This window comes from Microtus ochrogaster, unplaced genomic scaffold (genome assembly GCF_000317375.1).
Source record: "Microtus ochrogaster isolate Prairie Vole_2 unplaced genomic scaffold, MicOch1.0 UNK48, whole genome shotgun sequence".
Taxonomy (NCBI): domain Eukaryota; kingdom Metazoa; phylum Chordata; class Mammalia; order Rodentia; family Cricetidae; genus Microtus; species Microtus ochrogaster.
Genome location: NW_004949146.1, coordinates 519139 through 538269, shown reverse-complemented (window position 1 = coordinate 538269; position 19131 = coordinate 519139). Strand labels below are relative to the sequence as shown.

At 46.5% G+C, this 19131-nt stretch overlaps 1 protein-coding gene across 1 annotated transcript; it reads right to left on the bottom strand.

Annotated features, from left to right (window-relative positions):
• Positions 1–2158: 2158 nt before the first annotated feature.
• On the bottom strand, positions 2159–18931 carry Arl17a (ADP ribosylation factor like GTPase 17A). The gene is made up of 5 exons (XM_005369391.3): positions 18856–18931; positions 16389–16555; positions 12453–12563; positions 5317–5441; positions 2159–3533 (listed from the first exon to the last, which is right to left on the bottom strand). The coding sequence occupies exons 2-5, from the start codon at positions 16534–16536 to the stop codon at positions 3372–3374; spliced, it is 546 nt and encodes a 181-aa protein (XP_005369448.1). The 5' UTR covers positions 16537–16555; positions 18856–18931; the 3' UTR covers positions 2159–3371.
• Between the last annotated feature and the right edge of the window lie 200 nt (positions 18932–19131).

The following is a 19131-nucleotide window of genomic DNA, read 5'->3' as shown; positions in this document are numbered from 1 at the left end:
AGCTCCATTGCTCATTCGGGCAGGGCTGTTAGAGGAACTGGGGTAGAGCGGCAGCACCACCTAGTGGCAATGAATAAAAGCAAGCTATACACAAGGGGTTGTGTGGAGGACAGCGTTCTAAGTCCCTGGACATGCCACACATTAAAGACAAGAGTGTAAATGATGGCCCACCAACTCTCCAGAGACTTGAACAGTGAGCTAAAGGTATGGAGGATGGGGGCGGAGGCTGCTGGTCAGTGACTACTAAAAGCTCCACATTGTCTTCTCTGTGTGCAGGTATATCTGTGAATCACGTGTGCGCCTAGTACCCTCGGAGACCAGACAAAGGTGCCAGGTCCCCTGGGACTGGGGTTACAGACAGTTGTTAGTTGCCATGTGGATACAACAACTCGAACCCGAGTCCTCTGGAAAAGAAACCAGTGTTCTAAACCACTGAGCCATCTCTCCAGCCCTGACACTGTCTTTTCTATAGAAAAGACTCTCAGGCTGGAGAGATGGTTCAATGGTTAAGAACTCTTCCGGGTTCAATTCTCAGCACCCACATGGTGGCTCACAACCATCTGTAACTCTAGTTCCAGATCAGACACCCGCTTCTGGTCTCTGAAGGCACCAGGCACACATGTAGTACACAGACATATCACCCAAACTCATAAAATAAAATTTAAAAAAGAAAAAGCTCTTCAAATCGCAGTATGGGTGCTACATCCATGCGTATATGGATCACCGCTGAACTGGACACTTTGAAGCCTCTCCAGAGCCTGTCACCTGGGCTTCCATGCACTGCAGGACGGTGTCTACCTGATGCCTGCCAAGGACGGTACGTCACTTTGGTCACACGAGGAACCTACTTTGAAACAAACCACATACTCTTCCTGTCCTAACACTGGAAATATCCTCAACCACTGAGACATGATGTTTAACAATTCAAACTACATGTTCTGCAATACACGGGTGCCTCAGGCCCAACCACCCATAACATTCCATATTCTGACACTCACAAAGACCTGTGCCCCCAGAAGCCCTAGGGCTGTTTCTAGGACAGGACCATCCTTCCTAGGGTGGTCAAGTCCATGGTCACTTGCAGCCTCAGTGCTTCTAAAACACCAGCAGCCTCCCAGACAATGTGGGAAAGAAGAGGGGATATGTGCCAAGGGACTTCTTTTGGTGCTGATGAAAATCATCTAAAATTGGCAGTGGCCTACTCTGTGAACATACTGACTCCCTGCATTGTACAATAAAATGAAAAACTAAGGGAAGCAGATTGGGCCTGCACAGCCTGCTTTCTCTCTGAGCATTTGGACTGGTCTTGCCGCACTGACGGTGCTTAAAAAGGACGTGGGGAAAGGCAAGGCACCTAAAGCAGCTCACCCATGCTGTTAGTAATGCTGGCCAGTTGGGGGCAGTGCTGCTGTCCTTAGTCGGATGCCATGCTACCTGGGGAAGGAGCAGAGCAAGGCATTCAGAAGCCTGCATCCTTTAGTCCTCGCCCCTCTGAACCAGAACTGGTATCCGAGTTCACAGATGGGCACCAAGGCTAACAGCGAGTGGCTGGAGAATGAGGCAAGATGGACGCTAAGTGGCTTTCAAAGCCCAGGCCTCTATCCAGAGCCCCCCCTCCTCCCCCGTTACGCCTCAGTTCCAAAGCCATGTGAGACGTGATATGGCGGTGCCAGAGAGGGGGTAGTCAGGGGTCGGAGGGTGGGGCCGCACCTCCTGGTGTGTCCTGTGTGGAGGAGAAAGTCAGAAATAAGAGGAGAGAGACAGGACTCCGTTCACACATCAGGAGTACTTGTCTCCTCCTTCCCAAGTAAGTTCTTTATTGTCTAACCAATCACCACGGTTACTGCGGCCTAGCACCAGGCCAGGCACACTAAACATAATTACAAAGGGCAAGAGACTCACTGCCAACGGGAGGTGTACAATTTCAATATTTTGCAGGAATTCCTCTGTGTCTAAAACCACATCTGGACTCAGTCGCCGGTATTGCAATGACATTCTTTAAGAGGACTGTTAGACTCATCACAGCCCACATTCACAATGGCAGAGAAGTTTCCTAGTACAACTTTGTTACCAATGAGCAGATTTATCATGTTCCTTGAAATTAAACTTGCGTGCCCCTTCCTAAAATAGGAATCAAGATTTTTTTTTTTGAAAGGGGTTTTAAAAGGTTAAGCAGAAGGGCTTAAGTAAAATGTGGCCAAGAGTTGTATGGGCAGAGGGCTTGGAGCTGAGCCCAGCCCCTCTCCGGACCTTCCTATCTATCACTATCTGCAGGACAACACAGCACACATTCCCAAACAGCTCTTGGACCACTACTGCCATTGAGGAGGGAGTCCATGCCACCAGAGCAGTCCAGGTAAAAGATGCTTCTCAGAGCAAAGTTTAGCACCAACCCAGGGAGTACAAGGGGTCACTGGGAGCTTCAACCCTATATTAACCTCATGACTGTCTCACAAACTCAGAACTCATGAGTGTGCAGTTCAGCAAACAGATACTAACCAAAGGCCTACAGCAGACAATTGGACACAGGGACGACTCCACCCAGGAGTAACCGCTTCTGCGAAGAACATTCAGCACAGAGCAGGAAGTGGGAGCAGCAGCCTCGAGGGCCAAGACAGTGATGCCAGAACACAAGAGCCACCTCCCTTCACTTCCTCCAGCCAACCTGCGCTCCACTGTGGACCATGTGGCTTGGGGGAAGAGTCCTGGCCTCCTGCTGGGCCACCAGCCCACAGGGTCTCCATTTGGCAAGTAAGGGTCAGGCTGGAAACTTCTCTAGTGTTACAGACTTGATACTCTAATGAAAAAGGTCACAAATTCCTTGGACTAAAACAAGCTAACCAAGTTGGGCTGAACTAACAGAACTCGGGAAGCGGTCCCCCCCTGGAGCCTCTTCACACCTGTGGTAATCACAGATCTCCTCTTGCGATCGCTTTAAAGCATACAAGTGAGCTGCTAGCTTTGGCACGATGGGGAAAAATGACAGTTCCTTCCTTTCTTTTCACAAAAGGACACTGAAATCCAACAGGATTCCGGGTGTGTGGAGATGCCAGACCCAGGATTGCAACAATGGGACCTGTCTGGCTCCAGCTCTCTTCTTTTCCAGCCTGGAGATGTTCTAGCTATCACACCCAGGGAGGCCTCAGCAAAAATGACCATCGAAGCTAGTGAAATGGAAGGTAGCATTCAAAATGTAACACTGGTTTTCTTGAAATGGAATACTGGTTTTCCTATAGCGTGTATAAGGCACGGTGTGAGAAAGCCGCCCCCACTCCCAGCTGCACAGCCCCATGGGCTCCTCACACGCTCACATGCACACAGGAAAGGCCAGCTGGCTTTGCCACAATGCACGGGGAATGGGCTGTTTCTGATCACTTCTGGTTTTTGAGCTGGTTGGAGAGCCAGTCCAGGCCTTCGTAGAGCCCATCTCCGCTGGTGGCACACGTAGCCTGAATGTACCAGTTTCTCTGGCGAAGGGAATGTAAGCCAAGCTTGTCTGTGATCTCCGCTGCATTCATGGCATTAGGAAGATCCTTAAAGGAAACAAACAGGCAGTTTACCAACTGTATCCGTGCGACACAATAGGACTTTACTCTAAAACATACCCAACCCACCATCCCTATTTCAGTTACTCAGGCCCAAAACCTTCACTTTTTCTTTCTCAGTCCACACAACAGGAAATCCCTACGGCCCTACCATCAGAACTGGTTCAGAATCTGACCACCTCTCCCAGCCTCTCTGCCACCACCTTGATCTGATGCCACCATAGTTCCTCACCCAAATAATGGAAATAAGCTCTTCATGGCTCATCCTGCTTCCGTGCTTGCCCCTAACGCCTAGTCAGATCACACCCTCCTATCAAAGCCACACCAGAGTGTCCCCTCACCCAGAGAAGAGCCAAAGCTACCACCATGGCCTGCCAGGCTCTGGGGCCTCTAACTGGCTTACTTCATCTTTTTATCATAGCATCCCTATCTGTGACCATTTGATAAAAGTTATTTACTCAGGGTATTAATTATATATCATGTTTCTTTTAACTAGAAAGTAAGGCAGAAAGCTTTCTCTTTTCTCTGACCCATACCTGGGTTACCCACGCAGTAAGCTAAAACTAGCTGGACTAGATTAGCATCAAAGGAAGATCTAGATGTACTGATATGAAAGAATGTCAAGTGTATGCTAAGCAAAAATACAGGTTACAAAACAGTGATACCATAACCTCTGGAATTTAAATAGAAATATAATCACATAATTGTTTATATAGACATAGAAAGTTTTATCTCTAGAAAGACATACAAAAAAATTGACTGTTTTATCCGACAATCAAAGTGAGAGGAACGGAAGGTAGCATCCAGAAGGTAATGCTGGCTTTCTTTTAATGGAATACTGCTTTTTTTAGGAGCTGTCTAAGTCTCAGTGTGAGAGCGCTGCCCCCACTCCCAGCCACACAGTCCCAGGGACTCTTCACACGTGCACATGCACACAGGGAAGGTGTTCTACTTGACATTCTAAACTGCTTTTCAAATTTCTACCTTGGACGGGTTCGGTTTTTAATCTTTAAAAACAAAGCCACTATTTTCTTGCTTAAAGCCTGCTGTGTCCAGAGCGAAGCTGCCCAGCACCCTATGAGCACGACAGGGTGCAGGCGAGTGAATCAGGAGGCATCCCCCTCAGGAGGGCATGTCCAGAGTGGGGCTCACAAGAGAAACTACGGCTGGCCAGTCTCAAGTGACAGCACTGTCCTTCCAGCACGACCTCAGCTGCATGGGGAAAGCAGAAGGGGACGCACAGCCCTGGCATTCAGTTCTGCTCAGACCCAGAGGTTGAGCAGCTCTGCACCTGCCTTCCTCCCCCATTTCATGGCCTTCCCTTTCTAGATGAGCCTCTTCCTCCCCAAGCTGCCCTCTGCCCCCCCACCCCCACATTTTGCTTCTGGAACCTGTGGCTCCCTTCAGTCCTGGCTCAGATCTGAGTCACTCCCAGCACTTCCCACAGCCCTTCTGCACCCCCTCACAACACTGACTTCCAGACATAATGAGTCTTTATTCACTGCCTCTCCTCCCACTTCAGAGCAAACACAAATGCAGGGCCTTGTGTCGTGTTCATTGCTAAGTACCTGCAGCAAAGCTGGGAACTTAGCGGGTGCCCCATTAGTATTTTCAGAGTGACTATGAGACATTATAAAAAGGAGATGGAGGAGAGGCGGTGGTTGGACTGGTGAGGAGGAGGCAGACATCTAATTTAGATATCTATACATTTAAATGAGCCATCTGGCAGTAAATTTCAGTCTCAGTGTTCAGAAAGCTAACAACTGCATACCTGTTTGTTTACAAACACCAATAAAACTGCATCTCGGAGCTCATCTTCTGCTAACATTCTGGTTAGTTCTTCCCGGGCCTCGTTGACCCGCTCTCTGTCATTACTGTCAACCACGAAAATCAGACCTGAAAAGAAATCCCAAGCATGTTAGTAACATGAACCTGGAGAGAACCGCTGTTCCTCTATCCACACAGCTGCTCCCTGCTCCCGGCAAGGCTCTGCTGGAGGCAGTGGCAGCAGGAGCACAGTGCAGGCCTGGGATCCCAGCACTGAGGGAGGTGCTGAGGCAGAAATGTCGCACACAAGGTCAAGGTCAGGCTGAGCTGACCCTGTCTCCCCCCATTACTCCTTTTGGAAAGTCTATATAATCTCCACAGTTGGGAAGCTTCCACATTCGTCTCTCCTGTCTCGTTCAGAAGGATCCTTACCAGACTAACCAGAGGGAACAAAGAAAAGTTAGGCTTAGTTACTAGTCACCTGCTTTCCACCTCAGAGGGGAAAGGGTTTTGGAAGAACACGGTTTATACATGAACAGCATCTGAGGATGCCCTAAAACAGAGCCTTAACCAAAGGCCTGGGAGCAGGTCTGCTGTCTTGGACCTGGTTCTTCAGGAAGCAGGTGTGAGGCCTTGGGGGCACAAAGGACTGAAGGAAGGGACGGTTAACATAAAAATGAGCAGTCGGCCTGGCAACTCCCAGGTGAACAGTGTTGGATGCTGTTGGACATTCCAAGCCATATGAAACCTTTTGTCCCCCCATGGAAAAAAGGGGGCAATTGTTTGTCCTTCTATACACACCCAAAAAGAACCTAAAAGCTGTGAAACCCTCAACATTTGTTGGTCACCTTTCTGAGAATGTCGAGATTCTTATGGACACCTATGGTAAAGCACTGGTTGCTCTTTTGTGGCCAGCACTTCCAGTGGGAGCGGAGTCCACCTCTGCTAGTTTATACTACTGAAACTGCCCCTGGGGAAGGGAGGGCAGCTGGAGTTTGACTCACACGGCCAAGTGATTCGCTCCATGTGCCTGTAACCAAGTCCAATAAAAACAAGGTGCACAAGAGCTCAGGGAAGCTTCCCTGGTGGCACTTCTGTTCGCCATCTTACATCCATGCACTAGCAGAATCAGGTGCCGCTCCTGGAACTTGGGGGCAGCGGCCAACAGGAGCTGTGGCTGGCAGGCACCCTCCGGGTCTTCCCGCTGACTGTGCACTAACGTTTTTTTGCTGCACTCACACTGACTGTAAGGACAGCTCTATGCCGAGAGTTCTGGGATTCATCCTCACAAGCTATCAGACCTGCCTGTGGGGTGAAAACTGCCAGACTGTAACCATCCAGCAGGAAGTCAGGGCACCCGGGGGACCCCAATCCTACCACAGCCGATGACAGAGTAAGGGAATCCTATACTGTGAAGTGCAGCCCAGCTCTGGGTCGTGGTTGTCAGAGCCTTGACCCACCCATAGATCAGTAGAGAAGTCCTAGCAGGTAGAAACCCAGGCAGGCTGGAGGAGGCACCACGAGTTACCACACCACACCTCGGGAATAGCTGACCCCTGTACAGATTTGCCACACTGCTGAAGGAAGCAGTAAGGCAGGAAGAATGTGCAGGGGTGAGCACAGACTGGGGAAGAGTCCTGTCAGTATTCCACAGGACAACAACAGTAGCAAGTTGGCAGTTGGCTGACAGCAAGGCCTTTGAGACAGAAATGAGAAGCAGCTGCCAAAAGAATTTGCGTGATCCTCGGCTGAACTCCCAGTAGTGACTGCTACTCCATTTCTGGGGTGTGGGCGATGACAAGCTGATTTCTGGGCATCAATCAGATGGTCCCTGGAATATTACTCTGCTAGAGTCGGACCCTAACACTCTTAAGTCACAGGTACACTGGAGGTCTCAAAGAGCTAGCGGGACAAGGCATCAGACACTGGCCAAGTGATACAACCAGGGAAACTCCTGGAAGAAAACACTTGGCGAGAGACTAACAGCTATCTTTGACATCAGAAGGGCCATGGCATTGAGTCAGGAAGCTCTGGAGGCCTCAATGAGGAGACAGAAGACAAGCAGGAAGAAATCATGAGAAGTCCCCAGGACAGAGGCAGAGGACTGCAGAGAAAGGGAGCCTCAGAGAACTCTGCTAGAGGTGCCCAGCTTAAGGCCCAGCTCATGGGGGCTCTGCAGGAGGAGACTCTGGTAGGGAAACGGAAGCAGGGTCAGATGACACTGAGGTTTCACAACAGTCCAAGGGAGAGAACCAGGCCTGACCCTCCGCCCAGGCCTCCATGTGTCCCAGGCCCTCCAGGCAGCCTACCCAGAAGACAAGCACTCTCAGGATTTCTGACATACTTAGAGTCTTCATGTGAGTCAAAGTTCTATCTGCTATATCACCAGATTAGGAAGGAAAACACTCAGGCCCCCACCCACATAGGTCTGGGATGCTACTCGCAATTCTGAACTCCAATTCTAAGTACTCTAGCCGATTTGGAAATTCAAGCAGATCCTTAGCTGCCAATGCAAACCCCACAGAGCAGAAATGACTGCTAGCGCTCTGCTAGTCCTAACTCAAGGATAACTTTATGTCCTTGTTGGGGAATGCTGTTTTCAGGTGTGGGACTTTGTTTATGCTGCATTTGTTTAACTCTGTGAAGCTGTGTTACTGTGCTGTCTAAAACACCTGATGGTCCTAATTAAAAGATGAATGGCCAATAGCGAGGCAGAAGCAGGATAGGCAGGGCTAGCAGGCGGACTATAAACAGAAGGAGAACGGAGAACAAGGAGAACACCAGGGACCAGCCACTCAGCAAGTCAAGGAGAAAGAAGTAAAAGAGCTATAGAGAAATAGAAAAAGAGGCAAAGGCAGTCGGGATAATTTAGGCTAGGAAAAGCTGGCAAGAAACAAGCCAAGCTAAGGCCAAGCATTTATAGGTAAGAACAAACCTCTCTGTGTGTGATTTATTTGGGAGCTGGGTGGTGGACCCCTCAAAGAGCCAAATGTCATAAAACACGTCCTTTACTGAATACTCCCAACAACATGATGTTGCCCGTGTGCCTGAGACCCAAGCAGTTCTTTAAAATCAAGAACCAAAATACATACTTCTTCCCTTAAAAATAAAGTAGAATTACATCAGACTGTCTTGATCTAGGTCCTGATCTAAGAAGCTACCATCAGTGTGACTACACTTACAAAGAGAAAAGGTACGCCGATACAAGAGCTTGTTAAGGAGCCCTATGTAGCTGGAGAACCATGCGTTCCAGGCAAGCCTGACCTCACAGCAACACCCTGCGGTTGAGCACTTGCCTGGCATATGTAAGGTTCTAGGTTTGATCTCAGCCTTGCTCCTCACCTCTCTAGGAAAAGAGGAAGGTAGGGGGAATATATGTATTACATTTATTATATTATCTACACTTGTAGAAAAGGTATGTGTAGGCACAAAAAATAAAGGTGTTTGTGTGTAGGAGGTAAACTGAGAAATGAAACTTTTTTCTTTGTATCCTTTCCTCTTCTTCTTCTTCTTCTTCTTCTTCTTCTTCTTCTTCTTCTTCTTCTTCTTCTTCTTCTTCTTCTTCTTTTTTGAATCAGGTATACTACCATTCAATAATGGATGAACCAATGTGAGTGTAGTGGCTCACAATCTTAGGCCCAGCACTTGGGAGGCAGAGGCAGGTGGATCTCTGAGCTCAAGGCCAGCCTGGTCTACAGCCAAGGCTACACAGAGAAACCCTGTCTCAATCTGCTACCTCCAACAAAAAAATAACCCACAGAACAAGGAGAAAAATCCACATTAGAAGTAATGATCTATTTTATACACACTACAGTTATCAGGAAATCAGACAGTTTAAATTCTAGTCTATATAGGGCTCATGGGACTGAGAAAGCGTTCTAGCCCTGAGCTTTATCCTCAGGGTTTTTATTTTGAAACATCTCATAAAGCTGACAAGGCTAGTCTTGAATTTATTCTGCAGCCCAGGCAGACCCTGAATTTGTGATCCTCCCTTGACATTCTGAGTAGCCGTGATTTCAGGCCTGTACCTCCAGGCTGTTTTTGATGTCTTAATAGGGAATTATAAGCATTCATTAAGGTCTGTTATGACCTTAACAGACTGATGAAGAAAATTTAAATTAAAAGGCAGCCTGACCTTTGGGAAGTTGGCAGACAAAATAGGGGCAGCATCCAAGACTCCTCACAGATGAGACGTGGCCCAGCCAGAGATGGCAAGTCCATTCTTCACAAAGCTCCTTCTTGTTATTTCAGAAGCCCAAACTACCACCCTTCACTCCCAGAACACAGCTACTTCCTCCATCAAAGCAAGAGTTACTGGAATTCTATAAAATTAGGCTTGCTACAAACAGAAAACTGAAGACAAAATGCACCTCAGTTTGACACTGAAACATGGAAACTAAATAGGGAGGAAGAAGTGTGGTCAGAGAACACCGCCATCTGCCTCTGAGAGCTGCAGCCTCTCAGTCGCACAACTGAGCACTTTACAAAATTATTCTCATTTTAGCCCCAGGATTTAGGCAAAAGGCATTATACTCTTTTTAACATGAGGGAATGGAGATTGAAGAAATTACCCGACTTTCCTAAGATTTCTTAGCAGCTGTGGTTCAAACCCAGCTGGACTAGTTTATTACAGAAGAGAAGGTGCAAGGTGGCCAAGCTGCCAAGCGCCAGTCCAAGATAAGTACCCACTTCAGTGAGCATCAAAACTGCATCCTATTTGCAAGGCCTAAATCATAATGTGAAAGTCTAGACTTCGCCATGGGAATGGTGTGGTTTCTCTGGAAATAAAGACTCAAGCATTTTTCCTGACTTCCTTGTATAGAATGTACTTCAGAAAATTCCTTATTTAAAAGGATTTCAGCAGACAAATAGAGAAAGAGTAACAAGGGGTCTGGGGAGTGGCTTGATATCCTTGCAAAAGGCCCTGGTCAACCCCCAACAACACAAAGACAACAATAAAGAGTTCAAGGCCAGGGGCTGGAGAGATGGCTCAGAGGTTAAGAGCAGTGACTGCTCTTCCAGAGGTCCTGAGTTCAATTCCCAGCAACCACATGGTGGCTCACAACCATCTGTAATGAGATCTGGTGCCCTCTTCCGGCATGCAAGCCTACAAGGGAGGAATGTTGTATACATAATAAATAAATCTTTAAAAAAAAAAAAAGAGTTCAAGGCCAGTCTGCAGTAGACGGGCCCTCTCAGAAGGAATAACACAATTTAAAGAAACTACCATTTTGCAACTCCTAACAAAACAAAGTACTCAACATCATTCAAAGTACACTACGATTATGTGGTAAAGGTTGATAGGAGTTTCATTTGGGGAAGTTAGGTTGACATCATGTGAGCACACTTGGCATCAAAGTATGAAAACCCAGAAGCTGCAGGGGGCTCAAGGTGGGAGAGGCCAGTGTTTCATGGGTGCTGGATTTCAGTTGTACAAGATGAGGTAGGTTTTGAAAACAGGCAATGATTATGATGGTGCAACATTATGAATGTATTTAATACCAACGACCTATAAGCTTAGAAGTAGTTTATATCCCCAAAAGAGTGGGTATGTATGTATAAACTTTATATATATGTGTATATACATACACACAAACAATATGACAACAATAACAGAACAACAGAGAAACCTTTCACCCAATCATTCTGCTCACAGGTAAATCAAGATAATTGAAATAAGGACACACACCATAATTCCAGCATTCAGGACGCAGAGGCTGGAGGAACTCCAATACCTGCAGAAGAATGTTCACAGCAGCACTGTTCATGAAAGCAAAAAAGGGAAAGCAACCTAAATGTTCATTAATTAATGAACAAGCCAGAAGCCAGGGTCAGGCAGTGGTGGCCATGCCTTTAGTCTCAACACTCAGGAAGCAGAGGCAGGTGGATCTCTGAGTTTAAGGCCAGCCTGGTCTACAAAGCGAGTTTCTGGACAGCCAGGGCCACACAGAGCCTGTCTCAAAAAACCAAAACAAGAAAAAAAATGTATTTTGTTGTTGTTGTTGTCATATTGTGTGTATGTATACATACATGCATGCATATATATGTATGTATATATAAAGTTTATACATACACATACTCGTGAGAGGGGGGATAAAGACACACACTTGTTGTACATACTCAGTTTAAATGTCCAGGCTCATTTAAAACTCAGGATCTTCTCACTGCAGCCTCCCTAGCTGAATCAGCCAATTTTGTCCTATAGTGAAGGCTAACTATATTTTAAGTTCAAAGCCATCCTGGGTTACATAATCTTGTCTCAAAAGAAGAAAAACTTTTTTAAAATCCACCCTATTTTGAGGAAACATATTCTAAAATCTACAAGCTGGGAAAATAACTATAAATTTAGTTACATGTCAAGTGTGACAGCAAAAGAATAGCATTAAGATATAAAGGGACAACTAACCTGGGGTGTGGTCCTAAAGGCTGCAAATGTTAAGGTCTTTACTGTTAAACACATGCAACAAAATCCATCAGCTTCAGAATCTTCAAAAGCGAATATATCTTAAGTAGACTCCAAAGTGATTAATGTGTAGATGCCATACGGTGACATGGGAACCAGGGTATGAAAACCACGTGAACAGTCTATTCCAACTGACAAGACCCAGGAAGGCACCATTTACTGAAAACACAGCCGTGGGGGACAGAATTAAATTAGAACTACTTCCCAGAGATCACCGGTAAGGGAGCAGGGTGCAGATCTGAGACGGGTGTCCATGCCTGCTCATAAACACCTGGAGCAGGAGGGCCATCAGGGAAGCACTGTGGCCACACAGATGACAGGATCCATCATGGGGCTCCAGCCATCCCTATTCATCCCTTTCCCTATGGATGTGATTTCCAGATATTCTCAGGAGATTTAAAGGAGTTGACTGAATTCAAATTTTTCAAAAATTGGCAGTTGATCTAAGGACATATCCCTCAATTCACTGAAAGATGAGACCCATTAGGCTAACCATTTTCCAACCTTTCTGCACTAAGAAGAGTTAAAACCCAGGTCTTTTTCTGGGTTATGTCTAGGAACAATGTCACAAGTCACTTCCCTGGTCAGAATGGCTGGCTACCCATATAAGGCAGTGCCAGCAGGCATCACAGGTTCCCATCTTAAGACACATTCAGTAGGCACACTTCGAGCTTTACCTTGAGTGTTCTGGAAGTAATGTCGCCACAAAGGTCTGATTTTGTCTTGGCCACCAACATCCCAGACTGTGAAGCTGATGTTTTTATATTCTACAGTCTCCACATTGAAACCTAAGTAGGAAAGTTAGAAAAACTTTTCATTATGATTTTCACTGGTTCAACAATTCAAGATAACTCCAATTAACATTTGGATAGCACTGCTAATTTATAAAGCAGCTTGAAAACCAAAGAGTTATAGGTCACAAGGAGAAAGTTCACACTCTGTCATTCATTGTGCCTGGTGTCTCAAAACCTCTCTACTCTGACCACCCACTGCCCACCACCCAGCTAATCAAAAGAAAAAGCAGAGCAAAGGAAGACATTCCGATTGATTCGCCTACAATAAAACAATCCTAGTAGCAGTCAGTGTCTTCTTCCTGTCAGATGGCAGGGTTCCACTGTCACTGCTGGGGCACAGCCTTTGGAGACGAGCCTGGGAGCCTGGGTGTGCACATTAAATATTCACCCCTCATGTGAAGCTGTCTTCCAGAGATTACCGCAAGGAAATAAAGTACATGTTTGCAAATATGTAAGGCAGGGTCTGGAGAGATGGCTCAGTGGTTAGAGCACTGGCTGCTCTTCCAGAGGACCTGGGTTTAATTCTCAGCACCCACATGGTGGTTCACAACTGTCTGTAACTCCAGTTCCAAGGGATCGGATGCCCTCTTCTGGCCTCTAAAAGCACCAGGTCCACAAGTAGTGGCAGGCAAAATACCCACATATATAAAATAGAAAATAAAAATAAATGTTTTTTAAAAGTGAAAGATACTCACAAAAAAACAAACAAGTGAGCCTGCCATGGCAGTACAGGCCTGAAATTTTAGCACTTGAGAGGATGAAGCAAGAAAATGGCTGCCAGTTTAAGGTCACCTACATAGCAAGACTGTGTCTTAAAAAGATTAAACAAGGGGGCTGGAGAGATGGCTCAGAGGTTAAGAGCATTGTCTGCTCTTCCAAAGGTCCTGAGTTCAATTCCCAGCAACCACATGGTGGCTCACAACCATCTGTAATGAGGTCTGGTGCCCTCTTCTGGCCTGCAGTCATACACACAGACAGAATATTGTATACATAATAAATAAATAAATAAAAAGATTAAACAACAACAAACAAGTCCAGCACACTAACGGCTGGGAAAATAGCTCAGGAAATAAAGTGCGAGGGCCTAGATTCAATCCCCAGAAGGAGGGCGGGGATGGGGTGAGGTGGGAAGGGGGTGAGGGTAGGAGTGGGATGAGGTGAGGTGGGGGTGGGGTAAGATGGGGTAGGGATTGGATGGGGTGGGCTAGAGGATTTGTAATCCTAGAACTAGAGAGACAGAGACAGGAGGGTCCCTGGGGCTTGCTGATGAACCAGCATGGAACTCACCTGCCAGTGAGAGATTCTGTCTCAAAATTAGGAGTGAAGGGTGGAGAGCATACACACACACACACACACACACACACACACACACACACACACACAAAACTGCAAATAACCTAACCACCTATGAATGAATTAGTTTAAAATACAGCCATATAATGGAACACTAAACCAGTTATCAAAAAAATCCTGCTGCTGTCCCTGTTAATCTAGTGAAGGCCAAGTCATTCTTTTGGTCTCAGTTCATCTCTTCATTGGTGGCATCAGCCTTCTCTTTAGTTCTATTTACCTAGGGAGCCAGCAAGTCAGACTGCTCTCTTTCAAGGTGGTCTTTTATCCCCTAGAGGCACTGGCTTCCTTAACATGGTGGCAGCTTTCAATGCTGGTGATGTTTCCCTAGCTAAAGGAAGTGGCCAAGTTCAGCACCATGAAGAAAGCGGCACAAGGGCAAAGCGTGATTCATTGGAGGTCATTAGTTCAACAAACTATCACATCTTTATGCAATTCACTCACCAAAGATGAATGAACTATCAGACACCTAACATGGCCAGGCGTTTTATTAAACGCTGGGGACAGTGAACAAGTCACGCATGCTTCCTTACTTACACTGTTAGGAAGAAGAGAGTGAACAATCAATAAACCACAAACATCTTAAGTGTTACTAAGGACTTCAAGATACTCTGGAAACTTAGAGCAAGGGAAAAGGAAAGGAGCCTCTGAGAAAGAATGTTTAAACTGAGACCAAAAGAGTAGGCTGGCAGCATTCTCTAGGTAAAAGGGAAGGGGCAAAGAAAAGAGGAGAAAATTCCAGAGGGAAATCTCAACACTGCTGAGTGCAAACTGAGAAAACAGCACTCATTTTACAAACATACCCATCAAAATCCTTCAACAGAATATTAAAAGACTATTCAAAACTTGTATATATTTTTGCATATAAAAATTTACAGAAGCATGTATTTTTATCGTGTGTGTGTGTGTGTGTGTGTGTGTGTGTGTGTGTGTGTGTGTGTGTACGGCCACGTGGAGATCAGAGGGCAACTTTGTGGAGTTCCAGGAATCGAACTCAGGTGCAGGAACCAAATCAGGTGGTCAGGCAGGTAGCAAGAGCCTTTGCCTGCTGAGCTACGTGCCAGTCTATTTATTGTTTTTATAACTGGGGAGAGCTGTTTTCATCTTGAACTAAAACATTTTCAAACTGCATGTGTGAACATTTCTATCAGTTTATAATGTTCTTCAAATGCTTCAACCTCTGAAGCAAGTGCCTCAGGTCAAAGTTGAGCCATCTCAGCCACACCAGAAAGACAGTGCGCAAAGGCACATGACAGCCTGGGGAATCTGGTTTTGTAGGCAAGTCACAAGGAGAAGATTAAGTTGTCACAACTGCTTTTGCAAATCTCCTAAAGAGTCCACAAAACATAGCGCTGGTTCAGAGTGAAGGCAGGCTGCTGAATCCCTTCAGCTGGATACCATACCACCTCAGGTATCTGAGGGCAAGAGGAACACAAAGTCTACCTTTAAACACCTGGTTCAATGAGACACTCCCAAGGGAAGTCAGGTAGAGCGGAGGCTGCGAAAGGCAGGGCTAGTTCCCACCTGAGGCTTGACCTAGATCCCACTCCATAGCAAGAGTAGAGAGCAGTGCTTCCTTCCTTTACCATCTCAGTGGCTACTCTCTTTTCCTCATTGCTAAGCAAACAGGGTTAAATCTGCTTAGCCTAAACTTGTTCACAACTCTCCTGTAAGCCAAGGAAGGTGCCAGGGATGCTAAGAAGCACTTAGAAATACCTATGGTGGAACACAATGGTACACCGTGGAGGATGAATCAGAAGAAGTGTCACAAGTTCAAAGTCAGCCTGTACAGTGTAAGACCTTGTCTCAAAATACAAAATAACACAACATCATCTGGGGCTTCAAATGTACATTCTTAAAGTAGTCAAAGTTTTTTAAAAAAAATATTCAATATAAAAAGCACATCAGGGGCTGGAGTAAAATGCTTGTTGATCAAGAATGAGTACCTGAGGTTAGATACCCCAGCTCACAAGTAAAGGCTTGGTGGGCAGTGGTGGGACACGTCTTTAATCCCAGCATTTGGGAGGCAGAGATAGGAAGAGATAGGCAGAGATAGGAAGAGATAGGAAGAGATAGGCAGAGATAGGAAGAGATAGGACCGTGACTGGTCAGCTCAAGGACAGTCAGAGCTACACAGAGAAACCCTGTCTCAAAAAACAACAACAAAAAAGAGATAGGCCTGATGGCACGTCTGTAACCACGTTGTCAGAGGGTGGAGGGGTGTACGTCATACAGGAAGATCCTCAAGCTTAATAGCCAGTCAGCCTTGTCAAAATGGCAAGCTCTGGCTTCAGTGAAGAGGCTCTGTTTCAAAAAAATAAGGTGGAAAGTGATAGAGAAGACACCTGATATGAACATGCATACACACACATGACACATACATATGCAAATGAAACTTTTGAAAAAAACAACACATCAAAGTACAACATGCTAAACTATGAACTGGAAAGGCCACAGGCATGGACGTACCTATGGTAGGGATGGTTGTCACAATCTCTCCCAGCTTCAACTTGTACAAAATGGTGGTTTTGCCAGCTGCATCTAAGCCCACCATGAGAATCCGCATTTCCTTCTTCCCAAATAGGCTTTTAAACAGTTTTTCAAAAACATTCCCCATTGTAGATGAATTCTGTAACCTGAATGAAAAGCAAGTTGAACAGTTATTTTCTGAGATATATATATCTCACATATATATATATATATATATACATACATATTCATTGATAAATGTATAAAAGCAGCATACATAAAATACACAGCACAATTAGTAGTGGTTCCTAGTAAAAGTTAAGTACAGCTTGGCCAATAAGGAAAAGTGTGTCTTGTTTTCAAAAGGAGACAACACTAAGCCCTCCTCTGATGCTTTGCCAGAAAACTGTATTTTCCACTGCAGCATCCAAGTGGGAAGTGAGACACACAGTCAATGCCATGCTATGTGCAGCCTTCAGTCATCTTAAGCATGGAAGAAATGCCACAACATATAACTATACTTTCTTCTAAGCCTACCTGAAATGAAAATTTAGGGAGCAGACACCCTGTTCTCCACAATATGAAGCAAAGCCCTTAAGGCGGGTAAAACAGCGATATCTCTAAAAACTATAGCTGCCCTTGGCTGGCAGACCATACCAATACTGAGAGAAGAACTAGGAAGTTTCAGAGTTGAAGATACCAATACTGGAGACACACATCAAGCAGATAGATAGGTTGAGGGCTTACTTTAGCATCCAGCATTCAATAGTGCTGACCATCTGTTTTTGTTTTTTGTTTGGTTTGGTTTGGTTTTTTGAGACAGGGTTTCTCTGTAGCTTTGGAGTCTGTCCTGGAACTTTCTATGTAGACTAGGCTGACCTCAAACTCACAGAGATCCTCCTGCCTCTGCCTCCCGAGCGCTGGGATTAAAGTCGTGGGCCATCACCACCTGGCGGAGTTGACCATCTTAGAATTTATGAACAGATATAATATGAATGACTGACTCTAAAGGTCCATGAATGTTCATGAACCAAAGACAGCTACTGTAACCATGTCAAGGAAAAGGTAATTAATTAGCAGACCATCTCCTCCCTGTGCCCCCTCCAATCATTACTCCCTAGAAGGTCATTATTCTATTGACTGAAACAGCTTAAACATCAGCAGTTAGTGGAATACCCGGCAGGTCATCTGACAAAGCAATGCCGTCAGATGAGTTTTTGCAGAACGTTCGTCTTCCTCTTAACGGATCTGCCTATTTGAACGGTGTGATATTTCAGACTGAAAAGCAGAACTACTTGTACACCCAGTATACTCTATTCAACAATGACTGTTCAAAAACACGTTCTTAAGTCCCAAAGCCCAAACAAAACAAATCCCCATAATTTCCTTTGTTCCACAAACCATGGTTTGCCTTTACAAATTGTTCACCAAGGAAAGCTTTACTGGAGTCTCTGTCTCTGTCTCTGTCTCTCTCTCTCTCTCTGTGTGTGTGTGTTCATCCAGATTCTAATGACTCAGAGGGGAGAGTGTGTGTGTGTGTGTGTGTGTGTGTGTGTGTGTGTGTTCATCCAGATTCTAGTGACTCAGAGGGGAGAGTGGCCAATTCCAGAAGTCCCGCTTTTGAAAGTCAACAGTTCCTACAACAGCTTAATACCGTGGACTATGGCCAAGTACACACCACTCCATTCCACCACGAGAGAGGGTGAGCACACTTCTGTACACATATGAGAGCCAAATGATCAAAGAAAGAATGACTACTTTCTTCATTCACGGGTCTGTCATGCTCTAAAAACCGTCCAGTACCTTGACGCATTCAAAATTCCTAGATTCCTTTCATGTTTCCGGGGGATGTGGGGGGGTGAGAAGTGTCATAGACCAGGAAACTCAAAGGGCCATTCATTCGGAGGAAAGGGAGGAACCTCCTGCTTCCAGTCCCCTGGAGGCCCAGTGCCAGATTCTCCTTGCCACCGCACAGCGTATTCATGGTTGTCCCGCTCGTTTCCCTTGGTTCATCACCCCGCTCCGGTGTCCGAGGTACTAGGACGCACGGTGGGCAGGGGGCCCCTCTGGAGTAAGATCCATCAACTCTAGAGCCCTTTTCCAAACGTCCGCAGAGAAAGATCACAAGTGACAATGATAGTGAGACCTCAAGGGCATGAGCGACAGCAGCAGCCAAGGTGAACGCGCGCAGGGGCGGGCACGCGCACCGTGAATCTGGGGCCGATGAGGGCTCTGTCTGCCCGGGACACCAGGCTGGCTCCCTCGGGACAGCGGACCGCTACGCCTCAGAGCCCGCCAGGCGTCAATCCGCACCGCGCCGTCCGGCCCGACGGAGGCGGGGAACCCAGTGGACCCAGCCCCTTTCCGAAGGCCGCCGCGGCAGCTCTCCGGTGTCCTGCCCGCTGACACTCAGGACACCAGCCGGGCCTCGAGCCTCGCCGTCCCTCCCCTGCAGCCCGCCACTCACCTGTCTCTGCAGTGATCACCTCCACAAAGCCAGTCCCGAAGCCGCTACTCCGCCGCGGTCGCCGGGAAGAAGTCGGCGCTCAATAAAATGGCGACTGGCTGGAGGCGGGGACAGCAACCAACCAATCATCCGTCGCCTTCTGGGAACCCTTGAACCAATGACCTCGAAGTTCCTTGAGTGACAAGAAATCTGACCAATAGAAAGGACAATAACGGGTGGGCGCGAGGAGGCCCGACCCCCGCGACCTAGGCGACGGCACCAAGCTCTGGAAATGCC

Coding starts and splice junctions, on each gene's coding strand:
- Arl17a (XM_005369391.3), bottom strand. CDS start 16,536: ATGGGGAATGTTTTTGAAAAACTGTTTAAAAGCCTATTTGGGAAGAAG. Junction 5,442..12,452: donor TTACTTCCAGAACACTCAAG/GTAAAGCTCGAA, acceptor ATTTCTTTTCAG/GTCTGATTTTCGTGGTTGAC. Junction 3,534..5,316: donor TGGTGTTTGTAAACAAACAG/GTATGCAGTTGT, acceptor GTTTCCTTTAAG/GATCTTCCTAATGCCATGAA.